Raw genomic sequence first — 11,774 nt, forward strand, 5'->3', positions numbered from 1 at the left:
TGGTTTAGGGGAATAAGAGTAGGGAATGAGAATGAGAATCATTGATTGCCATTGTTAATGTTTGAATTATAGGAATAGGAATACAAATAAGGGAATGAATCCTTGAAATTGGGTAATAACCCATTCCCATGTACCTCCCCTTCAATGAGTTATTACCCTATTTTCATCAATCAAAATATTCCCTTATTCCAAAAATACCCTTGACCTAAAACTTAAATTTTCTCCCTTAATATCAAATATCAAAATATATTTATTTATTTTTTTCTTTCATATCACTTCTCTCTCCTTGTTCTCTCTCATCATATTTTCTCTCTCATCATTTTATCACACCCTTTCTCTCTCCTTAATCTCTCCTATCACACTCTCTTTCCGCTTTTTTTTTCTCATTACACTTTCTCTCTCATCATACTTTCTCTCCCCTCTATCTCTTCCATCGCACTCTCTTCCTTCTTTTTTCTCATCATACTTTCTCTCTCATCATATTTTCTCTCTCCTCATTCTTTGTCATCATATTTTTCTATCTCATCTAATTTTTTCTCTTATTTTTCTTTAAGGGTAAAAAATAAAATTTTGATTTATTCCGATAGAAAATATGCAATTAACCAAACATTACTTTTAAGAGTGATATCCATGCTCATACTCATTCCCATTCCACACTACAATGATTCTCATTCCGATTCCTATTCCTAGGAGAGAACCAAATACCTCCTTAATTCATTTTAAGCTCGGGTCAACTACCCTATCAAATAAATTTTAACATATTACAGTTCCATTCATTTATAGCTCTAGTTATTTGGTGAAATAATTTCGTTTAATTTAATTTAATTTTAATTTAATATTTATGAAATTTTATATCAGAGTTTAAGGAATTTACGATGGGAAAGGAATTTACTGAGGCAGTAAAATTGTCTTTTTTTTTTAAATAAAGAAATAAAAAAGTTACCTTTCTCAATCTCCGGAAGTCGTCGTCCTCCACGAGGTGGGCGTCCCCAACGGACCGCGACGCAACGACCGCCGCCGCCGCCCCTTGCTTGATCCCCGCCCAAGCCATGGCCACGATCTTTGCCGCAGCCACCCCTGCAGCCGCAGAGGCGGGTGCCCTCTCCCGCCAGCCGCAGAGGACGGCCGCGGCCATCGCGACCCCGAGCGCCGCCACGGCCAGGTCCAGCGCCGCCGAGACTAGAGTCGCCCGCCTCAAGCTCCTCAGCAGCAGCAGCAGTCCCGCCGCCATGGGCTCCGACGGCGGGCCGCGGATGGCGGACCTACCACCGTGAGCTGGGCACGTGACGACGGAAGGGGGAGGGGAACGTTGTCGTGAGGGTCCGCGCTGTTTACCGAAGAAGCAAACAAAAGCGTGGCGGTGTGCGCGTGCGATGGGCAATTGTATTGGTCCATCGATGGCTCTAGAATTTAGAATTTATTATTGAAGGGAAAATTTTAAAATATTTATTTATTTCATTTATTTATTATATTCCATTTAAATATGTATAGTTGTTAGGTTTCGAGCCTTTCGGTTGTGTTGTGCTGGTTTACATGATGTGTCAACTAGAATGGCAATCTATATTATTTTTGAGGTTTTTTGATTTTTTTTATTATGTAAATTATATAATATTGAATTATTGAAGAAATATTTATATATTTTCTTCTTCATATTTAATTAACAAATATATGGTTGGACTTTATAGATATCGTGCTGTGTGACGAACTTAATTGGATCGCATAATAAGCAAGATAACTAAGACTTGTTTTTTCTTATTATTATTTTTAAAATAAAAACATTATTGAACTCACGAGGAAAAAAAGTGTTTTTTTTACTTTAAAATATTAGATAAATAAAAGTAAACACAAAGATGTTTGTTTGGGTCAAAATTCAGAAGCTTTGAATCGATCCGGGAGATTCTTTTTTCCTATATTTTTTGGGAATTAAATTTATTAATTATTTTTCTTTCAAATAGAAAACCACGACGCTTTTAATTAGTACCAGTAAGGAACGGCTCGAACCAAACGAGTAAAGTCACATCGCCGTGGTGCTGGGGCCTGGGAGCATGCGCCTTCGTGTCTCAATTCGTGTCATCACAAAGTCGTCAGCTGGAGCGCTTTAAAACCCAGGCCTTCTCTCTCTACCTACGTGCGTTCATTCTCTTTCTCGAGCAAATCGTGGCCGGCCATGGACGCCGGCGCAGACAACGCTCCGCTGGTGGCAACCCCGGATGAGGGAGGGTTGGATGATATTGACGTTGCACTCCACCGCCTCGAGGGCTTCCTCTGTCTGCTCGGTTTCCCTGACTCCACCTCCTCGCAGGCCCGCATCGCCGCATCCTGGGCCGCCTTCCTCCTTCTCGGAGTTGCCGTCCCATGTGCTGCAATATTCCTCTCCCAGTGCTCTCCCTCCGTCTGCGAAGAGTTCAAAGTGGAGCAGTTCGAGCTCTGCGTCCTCCTCTCTGAGGTCTCTCTCGCCGCCGTCTCCCTTGTTTGCATCTCGCATAACCTTCTCAAGTACGGGATTCGGAGATTCTTGTTCGTGGATCAGCACCACGGCCATGTCCAGAGATTTCAGAAGGAGTATGTCCGAAAAATCCAGGTTGGGTTTTTTCGATTTTTCTTTTGCTTCTCAGATCGATCATCTCCCTTTTCCTTTATCTTGCTGTTATAGCACAGCAATTGCTAAAAAATTCTTTCGGATCGTTCACGGTTGACTATAATCAATCAGATAAGCATGGCAAAAAAATTAATACTCTGGAGCTTTTGAACGAATAGTGTGAATTATGCAAACAGATTATCTCGTTTCATGATTCTGCTTTAAACTAAATTGATCAACTGATATAAAAATGTTTCTTATTGTTCAAGGCTGATAATAACCAAAAGAATCAGCATGGACAAAGAAATTGAACCTTGGGCCTTTTTAATGAATGGCGAGATTTATGGAAATAATTTTCTCGTTTTATTGTTCTTGTTTAAATACATTGGATCAATTGTTGGCTAAGGAAAATTATGTGTGACTTTTTTGTTTGTTTTCACGGACCTTAGTCGCTTGGAAGCATTTGGTGAAAAGAAATGCTGCAAATTTGATTATCTAACACTAGTTACTATTTCCTTTATTGCGTTTTGGGCTTCCTTTAGAGTTTTAATTTACATGGATATGACTCAATCACTCAGTGAATCATAGTCTATTTGGGTTAACAACTGAGAGTAGCAGATATTACTGCACTATAAGCTGTAAGAAGAAAATCAGCTATCTGATTGAAATAAATGAGTTCATTTGATGTGCTTGTGCCGCTTCTAGATGTCACACATCGTCTCCATTTGTCCCTTATAAGGTTCAATTAATATTTATTTGATTGAATGAACATTTTCAAATAGTATATCAAGAACTTTTATGTACCTGAGGAAGCATATTTCTTTCCTTGTCTAGTTGACTTCATTGGACTTTGACAATGGCTCGTTGTCTTTTTATTGTTTTCTTAAATTAGAATTCGCCTGCATGAGAATTTACTTCTTAGAAGTCTCATTAAACGTGGTTTGGATGTATAATGAATGAACAATTTCAAATAGTATATCAAGAACTTTTATGTACATGAGGAAGCATATTTCTTTCCTTGTCTAGTTGACATCATTGGACTTTGACAATGGACCGTTGCTTTTTTATTGTTTTCTTAAATTAGAATTCGCCTGCATGAGAATTTACTTCTTAGAAGTCTCATTAAACGTGGTTTGAATGTATATCAGGGAGAGTTAAAGGAAATATTTTCATTGTTTGTTATAATAAAAATTAATCATAACATGTAAATTCATTTTCAAATCAACATCTATTATCCTTATGGTAAATGATGATGTTGGAAGAGAATGTGGTCAGTTTGGGCTGATAATTTCTTACCTCTCATTGATCTTGACTGAGGATTTATTGTGTACCAAATGGCAGGAATTCTTTCATTTGCTACTTTGGTGGATATTGCCATGCTTTCTTGTAATGACCGCCCGTGAAATTATCCGCTTTGTGTATACCTTCTATGAGACCACATGGAGATCAACAACAGTTTTGGTAGCTTCAATGATTTCATGGGTTTATTTAACAATCATTCTTTTATCAGCTTGTATGTCGTTCAATCTTATATGTAATTTACAAATTATTCACTTCGAAGACTATGGAAAGCTTTTGGAAAGAGATGTAGAAACTTTTGAGTGTTTGGAGGAACATGCGCGCCTACATTTCTATCTTTCAAAAATAAGTCATAGGTTCCGCATATTTCTGCTTTCCATTTTCTCGGTTGTCACAGTCAGTCAATTTGCCACCCTTTTTCAAATCACTAGATATAGTGGGAAGATCAATTTCACTAATGCTGGAAGCTTAGCTGTAAGTTAAAACTGGTATACTAGTCCTTTTTATTTTCACATACAAGTTCCTGGTTTTTCTTCAAAGATACCTTTGAATATGGAAATTAATTTATATGTTTTATATTAACAGGTTTCATCTGTTGTTCAAGTTGTTGTTATAGTTCTCTGTTTAAATGCAGCATCCAAAATTTCCCATAGGGCTCAACGCATCGGATCCTTAGCTAGTAGATGGCATGCCTATGCAACATGCTGTCCGACTAAATCGCAAGTGCAGGATACAAGTGTATCAGGGAATATGGAGGATGTTTCAGCGTGTTCCTCGTCGAGAGATTATTCTGAGAATGATTTGGAATCACTAGAAAATTCGACAATGTTTAATAATGCTCATCTGGCTTCTTTTATGCCCTCATATCACAAACGGCAAGCTCTTGGTACGTAGCATTTACTTTTTCTCTATATTGTTTAGTTCTTTTGGACTAAAGCTATTAAGAAGCATCAAAGTCTTGACTTGATATCTTGCCATCATGTCATGGCAAATTCTAAAGAACTTAAGTTGCTAGAAATAATTTGCCACCATCCACAGACATGCAAGAAAGTGAATAGCTTTTGTATCAAAATGTTTGGTGAGAGAAGTCTGCAAATAATTTTTTTTTAATTAAGAAATACTGATATTTTGCATTTTCAACTTGCTAATGCAATTGATATTCAAGCATAATTGTCATTTATCTGCTGAGGCATATGGTATGAAGCTTGCTTTGCCTAAATTCTCTTTATTAACTATGTGCATAGTTCTTCTCAACTGCCAAAAGGTGCTTCGGTACATTGTTTCTTTTTTTGCAGCATAGCTCATGATAAAACATCTGTTGAGAGTATCCTCGATACAGATTTGTTTCTGTAACCTCTCTGTTCCATCCTTATGTTTCCCTATTGCTTTTACAGTTATTTATCTGCAGTCCAACCCCGGAGGCATTACAATCTTTGGATGGACAGTTGACCGAACAATGATCAGTACAATTTTCTTCTTTGAGTTGACCCTTGTGCTTTTTGTGCTTAGCGAAACTTTAGTATTTCCTTCTTTGAGTGGCTTTGTGCATTCCTCGCAACAAGCTTGAGTTGTAATTTCGAGTGGATGAAGTTCACGACACATTGAATTTTTTTCTTGGTGTATCAGCCGCAAAGTGCACAAAAGACAATGCCTCATCCAGAATGCAGAAAAGCTTGGTCCCTTCCTTCCATCTATCCCTCAAATTCATGTTGTTCTTTTATGTGAATAAGTTCATGGTCCATGTTCAGAGTACCTTCGTTGTTTGCCGAGATGAAGCCACGACTTGCACAGAAGAACCCCACTCTATATTTGGTCAGTCACTTGGTTCAGAGTGACTAATTTTGTGAATCCATCTACACTGTGATTTTTTTTTGTTCAGAGTGATTCATTTTGTGTATCAAATCTGTTGCTAAATTTCCATGTATAAAACAATCTACACTGTGATTTTTTTTTTTTTGTGAATTCACATGAATCACACGCGTGTAAATATTGTATCTTTCTGCTTAGTGCCAATAAAGGTTGATGTTCTTCTCAACTCCGCAGCGAGTAGGTAGGTATTTTGTCTGGGAACGATTTTCAATTTACTTGATGAAAAATTTTTGTAGAGTCGAATCAGTTATTTTTAAAATTAATTGATTTGAAGAATGAGATACCTGAATTTTTTTTAAAAAATAGACAGTTATTTATTTTCTGTAGCATGAAGAGTTAAATCGAAAAAAATATATATCGAAAGGAGAATAAAATAAATTTTACTTTTTTAATCGTCAACAAAATATTATTTCCTCATTTTTAATTAGAGGTGTTTCTTGGCTGTTTTTTTTTTTCTGCTTCTCTACAAATATATTCAAAAGTTTCTATAATTAATCAACTAAATAAGCAAAAAATTCTACCAATATTATGAAAACCAGGGATGACTCGGCGTCTTGGTTGAACTTGATTTTTATACAAACGCGTAGAAATGGAGAAAAAAAAAATCCATTTTTTAAAATTAATTAATTAAAATATTGTATCCATTTTGATTTTTATACAAACACGTAAAATACCTAATTTTGATAAGGCCGAAGTTAAATTTGACCAATATCCCCTACAATTTAAAGATAACAACGAACCATCGGGGGATGGTGCAGGTTTTTTTTAGCTAAAAATTTCGAAGAATACTCACAGTAAAAACTTTTCTCCAATATAAACATAATCGTTCAACACTCTCTAATTTATTTTGATAGTCAATAAAAAAATATCTTTAAAATTAATCGATTTAATAGAAAGATAATTGTAAGAATATTCATGATAAATTTATATGAACACTTTCTAATTTATTTTGATAGTCAAATGTTTTCATGATAATCAAATGTTTACTAATATCTAATTCATCAACAAGTTGAATTCAAATTTACAAGTATCCATTTAGTTTAACCATTCAAGTAAAATATCCATATAAAAAATAATAAGTTAGCCACTTTATTTTTCAGATTATTATCCAAAAAGGCTGTTAAGTAAATCGCCTAAATTATTAAAAAAATAGTAAATCGCCATTTGATTTTTTTTTTTTTTTTAAAAAGAGTGTCAGCACGTGTTGAACGCAGGAAAGATCGAGATGAAGTCTAGTCCGCAACCGTCGACCGCCTCTTCGTGCTCCTCCTCTTCGATTTCTTGCAATCGACGCCGCCGTCGTTCCGCCCAAATCACGTCAACGACGAACTTTCACGTCATCTACGCCGATCGCATTCATCATTGCTGCAAGCAAGACGTCTCGATTCTCCAGCGTGTCCTCTCTCTCTTATTTTATCCTGAAACCTATCGCCTGATCCATCTGTCCTCCGATTGTTGTATTTTTTTTTTTTTTTTGCGAAGAATCGATTTCGTAGTTGAGACGATTGTTTCTGTCCTTGATGGGAGCGAAATGCGCCAAGGGATTCTCGCAGGAGACGGATTCTCGTAGCTACGCCCAGTCCCGGCAAGTGACTCAGTATCGAAATTCGAACAGCAACCACCACTCCGCTCCTGCTGCCGTTCGATCGAATGATCCGCGGCCGAGGATTGAACGGAGGTATTCGCGAATAAGCGACAACTACGAGACTTTGGAGCAGGTAATTTGATCATAAAACTGCTGCTCAAATATCTTCAGAAACTTGCTGCCGAAAAAAAAAAATCATTTTGCTCTCCATCCATGATCTGTAATTAACCAAATTGTCAACATGAGTGTTTCTCTTTTGCGGTTTCTCTGATTACTTCCCTGGATCAATTTTCTATATTCAATCAGTTATTCTTGTTAACAGTTTCAAGTTTTTAAGATCCATATCTATTCAAATATTTAACCGTTCTTATCTTCTTCATTGATTGAATTTTTCTAATGCAGGTTACCGAAGCCCTAGCAGAGTCTGGCCTTGAGTCCTCTAATTTAATTGTAGGCATTGATTTCACAAAGAGCAATGAGTGGACAGGTCAGACTATCTGATGGAGATTGATATCGCAGTGAACTTTATTACTTATTTATGTATAGGTCATGATTCTCGCTGTTTGATAAATTTGGTGACAGGCAAATTCTCATTTGGTGGCCGTAGCTTGCATCACATTGGAGATACAACACCGAATCCTTATGAACAAGCAATCTCCATTATTGGACGAACCTTATCAGCATTTGACGAAGACAACTTGATTCCTTGCTTTGGGTTTGGAGATGGTAAACGTTTACTACTAATGGTTGTCCTTGTGTTTTATTAACAACCAAAATATTTGATCTTTCCAGCATCCACGCACGATCAAGATGTTTTTAGTTTTTATCCAAATGAGCAACCTTGTAATGGTTTTGAAAATACTCTGGCACGATACAAAGAACTACTGCCTCATCTGAGATTGGCTGGTATTTGTTCTTTCAATTACTTTCAAGGTAGAAATGCTTCACTATATATTTTCCTATTTTTTCTTAATTTTTACCCTATCTATAGGCCCGACCTCTTTTGCACCAATTATTGAAATGGCTATGACTATTGTGGAACAGACTGGTGGTCAGTACCATGTTTTATTGATAATTGCTGATGGACAGGTATATATTTCCCTAATTTTCTTTGTTCTGTAACCTAAACCAAAGTATAAGAAATGAACATGCTATGGTTAGTGTCTGTGTGTCTATTGCTATTGGAGAGAATGCTTTCTTCATGGTGCTTGATTAGTACAATAATAAATTTTTGGTAGAGTGGAACGACCTATTGATATGATTTATTTGAAAATATTTCAGTCTCTAAATGGTTAGATCGTGCAGGTTACAAGGAGTGTAGATACCCAATTTGGTCACTTTGGTTCTCAAGAGCAGAAAACTATAGATGCTATTGTCCGAGCAAGGTTTGTTTATGCTCCTTGTTATATCAAATACTAAACAGTGTATCATTTCCATCTTCGAATATGTATACTATTAGATACAACAATCCTCAGGTGGTTTTTGAGAAAACTGGGTGCTCTATTCTTTGAATTAAAGCAGTAACATTTTTCATACGATTGCAGTGAATTTCCATTGTCAATAATCTTAGTTGGAGTTGGAGACGGTCCTTGGGACATGATGAAAGAATTTGACGATAACATACCTGCCCGTTCCTATGACAATTTCCAGGTAAAAAGACCAGTAGAGTTGAATTCAAGTAAGTATGCACAAGTCTGAGTTTCTCTGCGAAATAACTCTTAATTGAGTTTCATTATCCGGCAGTTTGTCAATTTTACTGAGATAATGGCAAAGAATATACCTCTAGCAAGAAAAGAGGCAGCATTTTCTCTCGCAGCATTAATGGAGATACCTTCTCAATATAAAGCAACTATAGACATGGGGATATTGGGGTAAGGTTTCTCTAGTTTCTGGATTTTCCCCATGTAATTGATTTGTAATAATTTATGTTCTTCTTTGGCGCGTATCTGCCATGAACAAGCAGTTGTCGAACAGGGAAGTCTCCTCGAAGGGTACCTCTTCTTCCCCCCACTGGAAGTCAAAGCAAATCTTCTTTTGGATATGATAGCTCCAAGTCATCGAATTTCCATCAAAGTTCATCACCCTATTCTGGTTATAGAGCAGAAACCAGTGCACGAACTGCACCAACATCGGCCTTCGAAATTGAGGTATTACTTTCGACACGCAATATTGGTATTTAACACTTTGGCGTGTCTGCAATTTTTCCCTCCACATTCTCTTATCTTCTTTACTTTTTGATGCTATTTCTCTCCTGTCCAAGTAAACAAGGCGCAAGTTCTCAACTATCAAAATTCATGAATATTAGCTTTTGATAAATTTCTTCACATATATACATTACACTTTTTTTTTCTTCCAGATTTGTCCAATTTGTTTGTCTAATCCAAAAGACATGGTCTTCGGCTGTGGGCACCAGGTAAACACTTCTAGCAGCACTCGTGCAATTTACACACTAAATTATCAATACCGTGCCCCTCTAATTCTTATTCTTGTTTAATTTGACTTCATGCAGACATGTTCCGCCTGTGGCCAAAGTCTTCAGTCATGCCCTCTTTGCCGTACTGAAATCCAGACTAGAATAAAGCTCTACTGATCAAGGTGAAAAGCCTTGCTGCAGGCCTTCCTATGGAGGTCTTGTTGCAAGACACTGCATAAGACATAGTAGTGTGACTAGTGTCATTTTGTGTTTGAAATTTTTGTTTATTTTTTTTGGTGTTGCTAGGTTTAGACATTCTTTTGAGGAAAATTTGATTAATTCATTGTCAATCTTGATTGGCATTGGTCACTTACTGTATCTCAGACTCAATTCGTCTAAACCAAACATCTCTTTCCAAGTTCCAATAGTTGTAACATAATGGACAAGGCAAACATGCTTTGACATGTAGTAAATAAAACAATAACGATACAAGACCAATGTTTAAGTTTAACCCTAATTGATAGGAGGGTTAACAAAATTGATAGATAGGCACATTGAACCTCATTAAGTATTTTGTCGATAGGATTTCTCTTTTCAGACGAAACAGTTCTCGGCTCTTTAAAATTAAAGAACAAAGTTTCTTCTTTGTGGCTCTGCAACTTTGACTTTCAATGTATGACCGTCCAAACTCTGTCAACAAGACGATAAAATAATTAAATTAATAGAATGCGATTAGACAAATTATATGAACTCACCTGCCCATTAAGAGCAGCAATCGCATCATCCCTTTGAGACTGCGATGCCATTTTCACAAAGCCATAACAACGTGAGAGTCCAGTATCGTTGTCGTATATCACTTTTGCTTCCAGCACTTTTCCATGTTCGTTAAATAGTTGTTCCAAACGGTCATCATCCATTGTCGAAGGCAAACTGCCGATAAATATTCTAAAAGATCTTTCAGAATTCCCATGGGGTCCCTTGGGAGCTGCTTTGTTTACAGACAAAAGCCTGCCATCAAATTCCTGTTTCATTCTACCAGTCAGTTTCAAAGATGCATGTCCTACTAAATGACTACAAGGACAACTTACATAGTTATTAAACAATTTCACAGTTTTCTCTGCTTCTTGAGCAGTGTTCATGGTCACAAATCCAAAGCCACGACTCTGGCCAGTCAACCGATTGTAAATTACCTAAGCAAATACAGATGTTATTACTTCAATCAAAACCCTAAGCAAATGCAGAGCAGGAAAAGAGAACAATGCGCAAGAAGAAGAAGGAAAAAAAAAAACCAAATTTGTGCATCGAACACTAAGAAGGGAAAGTTTTTTTTCCGTACCTCGGCGACCTCAACGGCGCCAGCCTTCTCGAAGAGCTGGGAGAGCTTCTGGCTGTCCACATTGTAGGGGAGGTTTCCGACGTAGAGCTTGATCTTGTCCGGTGGAGCAGCGTAAGGATCCTCCTCCTTTGGTTTCTCTACAAACCCGTCCAAACCCTGGGCGATTGTCACAGGCTTCTCGGTCTGCTCCTCTTCTTCTCCGGCTAATTCCTCGAGCACAGGTGTGACTCCCAAGTCGAGCCCCTTCTGGAAATCCCAGCGTGAGGTCCGGGTCACGAGGGGAAGAAAAGGGGGCTTCTTGCTGAGAGAAATCGACGACGAGGAAAGGGAAGAGGAGAGGCGGAGGGGCTTAGACGAGCGGAGAAGAGGGATGAGTTGAGGAAGCCAGGGCTCGGAAGAGAATAAAACGGGCGGGAGGGAAGGGATAAGGGCATCGGCCATGGTAAGCTTGAAGGGCATGCTTGCCGCCCTGAGCTGTAAATTGGAGAGGCGAAGATAAAGGACACAGGACATCCGTTGCATATATTTTACTTATTAAAGTTCAAAATATCGGTTATTGTACAACGGGGATGTAGCTCAGATGGTAGAGCGCTCGCTTAGCATGCGAGAGGTATGGGGATCGATACCCCGCATCTCCAATTTTTTTAACCTTCTCGTCGCGATTTGCAAAAAAATTATAATACAAAATTTAGCT

At 37.7% G+C, this 11,774-nt stretch overlaps 4 protein-coding genes and 1 non-coding gene across 5 annotated transcripts in view; 3 read left to right on the top strand and 2 right to left on the bottom strand.

Moving 5' to 3' along the window:
• Nucleotides 1-1,415, bottom strand: part of LOC121976512 — a 31,914-nt gene extending 30,499 nt beyond the window's left edge. Inside the window, exon 1 of the mRNA XM_042528699.1 lies at nt 944-1,415. Within this exon, the coding sequence (XP_042384633.1) occupies nt 944-1,231 (288 nt within the window). The 5' untranslated portion in view covers nt 1,232-1,415. The remainder of the gene's footprint in view (nt 1-943) is intronic.
• Nucleotides 1,416-2,167: 752 nt separating this feature from the next.
• Nucleotides 2,168-5,510, top strand: LOC121978649. Its single transcript, XM_042530965.1, has 4 exons — nt 2,168-2,581; nt 3,920-4,351; nt 4,463-4,763; nt 5,272-5,510. Exons 1-4 carry the CDS (start codon nt 2,168-2,170, stop codon nt 5,442-5,444), a joined length of 1,320 nt encoding a protein of 439 aa, XP_042386899.1. The 3' UTR covers nt 5,445-5,510.
• Nucleotides 5,511-6,964: 1,454 nt separating this feature from the next.
• LOC121976513 (E3 ubiquitin-protein ligase RGLG2-like) lies at nt 6,965-10,079 on the top strand. Its single transcript, XM_042528700.1, has 11 exons — nt 6,965-7,464; nt 7,734-7,818; nt 7,914-8,057; nt 8,124-8,237; nt 8,323-8,420; nt 8,637-8,716; nt 8,876-8,981; nt 9,075-9,202; nt 9,295-9,478; nt 9,688-9,744; nt 9,841-10,079. Exons 1-11 carry the CDS (start codon nt 7,267-7,269, stop codon nt 9,919-9,921), a joined length of 1,275 nt encoding a protein of 424 aa, XP_042384634.1. The 5' UTR covers nt 6,965-7,266; the 3' UTR covers nt 9,922-10,079.
• A 101-nt stretch (nt 10,080-10,180) lies between these two features.
• LOC121976514 (28 kDa ribonucleoprotein, chloroplastic-like) lies at nt 10,181-11,582 on the bottom strand. The gene is made up of 4 exons (XM_042528701.1): nt 11,081-11,582; nt 10,833-10,934; nt 10,500-10,766; nt 10,181-10,434 (listed from the first exon to the last, which is right to left on the bottom strand). Exons 1-4 carry the CDS (start codon nt 11,537-11,539, stop codon nt 10,369-10,371), a joined length of 894 nt encoding a protein of 297 aa, XP_042384635.1. The 5' UTR covers nt 11,540-11,582; the 3' UTR covers nt 10,181-10,368.
• A 63-nt stretch (nt 11,583-11,645) lies between these two features.
• TRNAA-AGC lies at nt 11,646-11,718 on the top strand. Its single transcript has one exon. It is a non-coding gene; the product is annotated as a tRNA-Ala (tRNA).
• The last annotated feature ends 56 nt before the right edge of the window (nt 11,719-11,774 follow it).

The sequence above is a fragment of the Zingiber officinale genome, chromosome 4B (assembly GCF_018446385.1).
Source record: "Zingiber officinale cultivar Zhangliang chromosome 4B, Zo_v1.1, whole genome shotgun sequence".
Taxonomy (NCBI): Eukaryota; Viridiplantae; Streptophyta; class Magnoliopsida; order Zingiberales; family Zingiberaceae; genus Zingiber; species Zingiber officinale.